A 7,500-nucleotide genomic window follows, 5' to 3' on the forward strand; every position below is an offset into this window, starting at 1 on the left:
GAGAAAAAGATACGGAAAAAAGTGTCCCTAGATAGGTATGCAATTTGGTGCATACGTGCAGTAAAAATTGGTGCGCAAAATTAGTTCGTAGAGGATGCGAGACTGTGTGTGTGGTGTGTGTGTGTGTGTGTGTGAGTATGTGTCTGTGTGTCTCTTTCTTTCTTCCTTTTTTTTTTGGGAGTGCCTACGTACACGGTCACGGGGCATCTAGCCTCAGGATCTATGTACACGTAAACCGGTTTACCGTTGCAACATTCTGTCAGTGATGGTCCTCGCTGTCGTGACCGCACGCGCTCGTGTGTGTGTGTGAATTTTTTTTTTTTAATCAAAACAATTTTAACCATTAATGGCGAGATTCCATCTTACACTCCCCAAACTCCAGATCTTAGTCTTAATGTTATCATTAAAAGACAAGCTTTGCGATTTATAGTTTATTTGAAGCCCGAGTCGAAATATACTTGGTGGAAACGATTTATTCTGCATAAGCAATCTGGAGAAAAAAAATCAGTGTCACTGTGAAAGGTTAAAATTTCACGAAGTACGCACCGTGAACACCGCTGTAACAATCCTTTGATCTACGTCATCAGGCAACCCATTGTTTCTTTCATCTTTTCCCATTCCCCCTTACTATCCCCCATCCCCCGCCCACCTCTCTCTCTCTCTCTCTCTCTCTCTCTCTCTCTCTCTCTCTCTCTCTCTCTCTCTCTCTCTCTCTCTCTCTCTCTCTCTCTCTCTCTCTCGTATCCGCATTTGAAAAACAAAACAAAAAAACTGAAAAAACAAAACAACTTAACCTTTTAAAGGCGAATATCAATCTTACTTGGACCAAAAATAAAATCTTACCGTTTTCATCAAAAGACAAACAAATTACAATTTAAAAACTTGAGCTTTTATATAGAGCAATATCCACCCAACGTGCTCAAAGCGCTTTTTATCAATATTCTTACTGCTCTTATGGTGGAAACGTTTTTTTTTCTGCGTTAAAAAATAATATAAATGAAGACTATTATTTGAAAAACAAAAAAATCAGTGTCACTGGCAAAGGGTTAATTGCAGTACTCCTGCATCCTGTGAGACTCCTACGGCACTTGCTAATCATAAAAAAAGGAAATAGCAGCAATCAACAATATTAAGGTGAAAAAAAAAAAAGAAGAAAAAAAAAGTGGGTGGGGGGGGGGGGGGGGGGAGATCCAACCCAGTAGCAATGCAACCTTTTAGCGGCGAAATTCGATCTTTGACCTAACACCAAATCTTCTATCATCAAAAGACAAGTAACGGCAAAACTATTATAGACAATTGAAGTCCGAGTTGCGATAGTCTGACTACTCTCTTGGTGGAAACGCTGTATTCCCCGTTAACAATAAAAAAGATAAAAGCAAACTACTATATAAAAGCAAAAAATTAGCTTCGCTGTTAAGGGGTTAAGAACACCTGCAACTGCAACTGCCAGCATCCTTGAGATGCTCTACGTTACCAAGGTCACCAATCGACACGTCTCCCTCTCGTCGGCATGCACCCCCCCCCCCCCCCCCCTCCACTCTTTCAAGGTGGTGGTGGCGGCGGATAAAAAAGGCCCTTTTTCTCTTTCATTCAATCAACTGGTCTGCTGGTGGACCCTAGGCCTCTCTACAAGTCCAAGAAATAATACTAATACTCACTTTTTCTCTGCTCCAACGAAAATATCTACCCCCTACCGGTCTAATTATTTGTAGCAGACGACAAATTTCTCAAAACGGTCACGTGACACTATAAAAACAACACAGGAAGTCCATGAAAGCTTATTTACGGCATTTCCTTTGAACCGTGTAAACAACAAAATTTCGTTTTCATTCGACCCAACGGGTCAGATTGGCCGGTATTTTTTTAACGAACTAAAGTTCTGAAAAATCAAAATGTTTCTTAGAAAGTTGAAAAATGCTAGTTTTTGAAACAGAGGTAGGTTTTTTAAAAAAATCTTTATATTTTACGTGAATGCATGCTCAAGGCGAGTTGGACGTGCAGCGGAGGTTGGTCGGCCAAAGGCCCACCTCTCTAGTAGTTAGTGTGAAAACCATAAGTTCCATATAAGTAGGTACTTTGGTAAAAAATTCAAATTGGATTGAGCTCAATGAAACCTATATCATTGTAAAGTGCTTTTCAACACGATTCTAATGAAACCAAAATTGTGAAAATCAGATCAGCAGAAGAAAAGTTACGTTAGTTTAAAGGCTGAAAAATGGTCTTCTATTTGCCTTTGTTATTTACTGACGGACTTTGTGACCTGAAAAGTGTTGCATTTCCGGTAGTAACCACCATTTGGATTTCGAAACTGGTCTAAAATAGCCGCTAATATTTGAGTAAGGATTTTGCTGGAACGAATTTCATGGATGCGGTATACAACTTTGCCCTGAATTTAATTTTTTATAAATGTTAAGATGTTAGATAAACGAGCCAGCATGAAATTTTGATTTACCAAGTTCTAATCTTTTAATTATCCAAAGCTAAATTATACCCTATTTTATCCATAATCAAAAGTTATACTAAATTGTCATTGATTTTAAAATAAACTACACCAAACGATAGAGTAATTTCTCCTGAAGAAAATAAGACATAAATCATTAAAATCCACCCATAAACAAAAAATCTATGGAACTTTTTCTGAGACCCATCACTCAAAAGTCCAAAAAATCGGGTCACAGCCACTAGCCCATTTATCGGCTCCCTGCTGGAGGGCCAAATGGACGTTACTAGGGAGTTTAATAGAAATTCTAAATGTACCTCACACACTTGAAACCAATGTCATATGAAAGAGCTGGCAACACAGATTACAAAACAGTTTGAATTTTGTTTCTATCTTGATTAGAAATGTAGTTACGGCAGTTCAAAGTCTGAAATTTCAGACCGATTTTTACCCCAAAATTACCATTGCAAAGTTGTGACCGAAATCGCGTGATGTTAATAAAAAATGGTTAAAACAGTCAATATGGAGTTCTTATCATATATTGTATACCAAAATGTTCGTCTTATCGAGGACAATGCATTTACATTAATAAAGAGGAAGATAACATTTCAAATTAACACATTATTACATAATATGTCGCAAATGTTACATAATCAAAAACTCGGCAAGACGTAAGAAACAATTTGCTCTATCACTTTTGGATTTATCCCCAATATCTCACTGAAACAATTGCAAATAATTACCCTCTTTTAATTAATACATAGAGAGAATAAAAAAGGGTTTGAGACTATCTAAATGAAAAGATATAAACATGTTGTGTAACGACATAATGAGTTTATTTTTACCTATGGCAATTTAATTGTATATAAATAAAATGGTAGATTGAAAAAGTTCAAATAAATTGAAACAGATTCCCTATTATAATTAGAAGGAAAGTTCTGGCTTTTAATACTTTAAAAAATTCTGCTTAACACTTTGGATTTATTGCTATTACATGATTTGAACTGACAATTAATATAATTTTATCCCCCCCCCCTCCCCCCGCCTTCTCTCTCAATGTATGGGGGTGTCAAAACTAATAGAACTTCTTACCATAATAATTATTAAGGCTAAGGCCTTTAGAATATGGATACAAATGATAAACATATCTAAACATATGGGAAAGAAACTTGATGACCTAATGGCAAAGTAAAATAAAATTAAATTAAAGCAATTGGTATTTTTAATTGCGGACAACATGGCTGACACCTGTTGACATTGAGCTTCGGCTCAGTGGATAGTCTTATGTTTCTATTTATTCACTGTGTGGAATCTTTAATTTTTACCTGATGTGGACTAATCTTAATATTGGAACTTTTAACTTAAGATCTATTAAAAGTAACATTCGAAAGGAACAACTGTGTCAAGATTTAGAAAGTTATAAAATCGATGTGTTGTGTTTACAAGAGACGAAGATCCAAGATGGCGTCGACCAAACAATAAATGGTCACAGACTGCTGTGCTTTGCTTCCAGTTCACCTCACTATGGATGTGGATTTCTCATAAATAAAAACTGCAGGGATTTGACTAGTGACGAATGGAATGTTTCGGACAGAATATGTGTTCTTGAGCTTAAGTGTAAGATCAATTCAAGGAACCAGAATAACGATAATAAAGACGATCACGGTAAGAAGACGTTCACTATCTCAATCGTAAATGTTTACGCACCAACAAGTCATCGCGCAAAACAATACCCAGAGGAAACTGATAAATTTTACAAAGACCTAGACGATACACTGAACAAAATAGGAAACAAATCAATATTAATAATTGCTGGAGATTTTAATGCCAAAGTAGGAAAACGTCTCGACAGTGACACACTATGTTTAGGATCATACTCAAAAGGAAAACGTAACGATAACGGAGAAAAATTAGTCCAGTTCTGTGAACAGAGAAAACTTTTCATAACAAACAGTGCTTTCAACCACCATCAAGACACCAGACAACATGGGTAGGACAAAGGAAAGACCAAACCCAAGACAAAATGATAACAATACACAACCAAATAGACTATATCATATGTCGACACCGCCATAAACACTACTCAACCAACTCGCGATCATACGGTGGTACACTGCTAACATCCGATCACAAACTTGTAAAAACGAATTTCAACATAAATGTGTACAGACAACGAAGACAGAAAGGTAAAACCGCAGTCAAAATAAACACGGCAAAAATAGTAAATGAGCGAGAATGTCGCATTCATTACCAATATGAACTTAACTCAAGTCTATTTAAAATAAAGCAAAACAGCAATCCAAACAATGAATGGAAAGAGACGCAAGCGGCAATGAAATATGCGGGGGAAGAAAGTGCAGGCTCTATTAATACAACTAAGAACAAACCAAATCGAACGCCTAACATCGCTATTAACGATCTATCGCGGCAACAAAAAGAACTTAGGATCAGGATACAAAACACGAAAGACTCGGAAGAAATAATAAACCTGAAAACGGAACGAAACAAAATACTGCATTCAATTCGATCACTTACAATAAAACACAGAAACGAGGAATTAGACAAAAAAGTGGAAGACATAGAAAAGTCCAAAAATAACGCATCGTCTATGTTCAAAGCGACGAAATCTCTGAACCGAAAACCATTCGAGAACCCAAAACTACAGGATAAATTTGGCAAACAGACAACAAATCCCAACGATATCCTTGACATTGTAACTGACCACTTCCAGCAGAAATTTCACAAACAAGTCTCACAAATATCGCCCTTCTCAGGAAACCCTAGAGACCTAAACAACCGCATCACAACAACTGAAGTTAGAAATAGCATAAAGTGCCTAAACAATAACAGATCCCCAGGCGAAGATGAAATTCCCGCTGAATTGCTGAAATGCGGTACACTCTCCCTGGATCTGAGCATTGCAAACATAATGAACAAAACATTCTCAACACACAAAGACTGGGACATTAACAGCGGTGTCCTAATTACAATACAAAAACCAGGAAAAACGAAAGGACCCGTAAACAACCTGCGCCCAATAACATTACTGAATACCATAAGAAAAACACTGTCAACTATTGTCCTCAACAGAATTAGACCGAAAATAGAAAAATACCTATCACATAGCCAAAGCGGGTTTCGCCAAGACCGAAGCACATCGGACGTTGTATGGACACATAAATGGTTGGCAGCAAAGGCACTCAAAGAAAACATATCCATAACAATAACCGGAATCGATATGTCCGCAGCCTTTGATACGATCGACAGAGGAAAACTTTTGGAGATATTAACAGAAATAGTAGACGAAGACGAGCTCCGAATAATCCGATTTCTCCTCAGCAACACAAAGATACAACCAAGGATATACGGGGCCACAAAACAGACGCAGTTCGAAAGTAACATCGGGACCCCCCAAGGAGATAGTCTGAGCCCGATTCTGTTCACAATATACTTAGAACACGCTCTGAAAGAAGTTCGAAAAGTCATTCCAAAACCAACGACTCATATTGAGAATGCAATCCCTAGAGAAATCGCCTATGCAGATGATGTCGATTTTATTGGATCAACACCAGCAAATATAGACATCATACAAAATACCCTCATGAAATATAACCTCCAAGTCAATGCCAATAAAACCGAATTTACAACAATATCGAGGAACAAAGAGGAATGGAAAAGAACAAAGAAAGTCGGCTCACTAATTGGAGACACCGAGGATGTACAAAGAAGAAAACAGCTATCAAACGCCGCACTCAGTAAACTCACCAATGTATGGATTAGAGGTGACAAAATAAAGAGAAAAACCAAACTGAAACTGTACCATGCTCTTGTAAAACCGGTACTTCTGTATAACTGCGGCACTTGGGCGTTGACAAAATCCGAAGAAGAACATCTGGATGCCTTCCATCGCACACAGCTAAGAAGGGTACTGGACATCAAATACCCCAAAAAGATCTCAAATGAATCACTCTATAAGATCACAAAAGAAAGACCAATCTCCCTTGACATTTTACAACAACGATGGCAACTTTTCGGTCACATACTACGCAGGGACAAAAACATACCAGCAAACCAAGCCATGTCGGGATACTTCCAAAAACACGGGAACCTTTTCAGAGGAAGACCGATCACAACACTCCCTGTGATCCTAAACAAAAACCTCACAACACTTGGACAAAGCATTAGTCTCATAACGGCAGGGGACCTTGAAAATCTGAGAACCCTAGCAGAGGACCGGCAATATTGGAGACACCTCACACAGGAAATACTGGAAACAGCCAAGGCGACCCGATCTTTCGGTCGAGACGCGAAAGGCATCTAAGTCAAGTAAGTCAGTATTTTTAAAATATCGATATTATTATTAATATCAGATTTCACAAAGAGAAGAAATATACAAACTTTTAAAACAAAAACTATAAAATGCCTATAAATAAAGTTGGAAAGTATGTATTCAAAATAAAAACATAGTAAATAATAGTACTGAAAATATTATGGACTAAATTTAACATAATACATAACTAAATTTAAAATATCGATATGAATATCGATATCGCCCGGCAGCCATGATGAGAAGATAATGTAAACAAGGCATTTCGGCGCAGAGTTAAAAGGTGTCTGCGCATCGATATAGAGCCCTGAAATTTGGCATGAATAAAGTTTAGATGTTATTCTAAAAACAAGCGTTTAAATTTTAAAAACACACGCGGTAAATAAAAAAATAAATGCATTTGAAAATTGCCAAATTTTAACTTCATATAACTTCTGGAATTATTAATGGATTTTTCGTTAATTGGCACCATTTACAAGGAAATTGAAAGACGAAAATAATGATACCAAAATATCTGCGATATTCCTCTTTATAACGAAGTTATGCATCTTTAATTGAACCCCCCAAAACGCGAACGGCAATTTCCAGTCACAACTTTCCTATGGGCGAGTTGGGTCAAAATTTGACTGCCACTGCTGCTGCTCACTAAACTGCCTAACGTTACCAAAGTACCTACATATAAGTCTGCTGTCGTGAAATAAGCACTTCGTAGATGATTACCTTTTAAAGCCCA

At 37.3% G+C, this 7,500-nt stretch overlaps 1 protein-coding gene across 2 annotated transcripts in view; it reads right to left on the minus strand.

The window, feature by feature from the left end:
- LOC144978561 (tRNA (cytosine(38)-C(5))-methyltransferase-like) overlaps positions 1–7,500 on the minus strand; it is a 28,976-nt gene that overhangs the window by 21,307 nt on the left and 169 nt on the right. For both annotated transcript variants that reach the window (XM_078924778.1, XM_078924777.1), the window contains exon 1: positions 7,488–7,500. This exon is cut by the window's right edge and continues 169 nt beyond it. In XM_078924778.1, the coding sequence (XP_078780904.1) occupies positions 7,488–7,500 (13 nt within the window). The remainder of the gene's footprint in view (positions 1–7,487) is intronic.

Source organism: Berghia stephanieae, chromosome 8, assembly GCF_034508935.2.
Source record: "Berghia stephanieae isolate SIO BIC M18660-M18661 chromosome 8, UCSD_Bste_1.3, whole genome shotgun sequence".
NCBI classification, from domain to species: domain Eukaryota; kingdom Metazoa; phylum Mollusca; class Gastropoda; order Nudibranchia; family Aeolidiidae; genus Berghia; species Berghia stephanieae.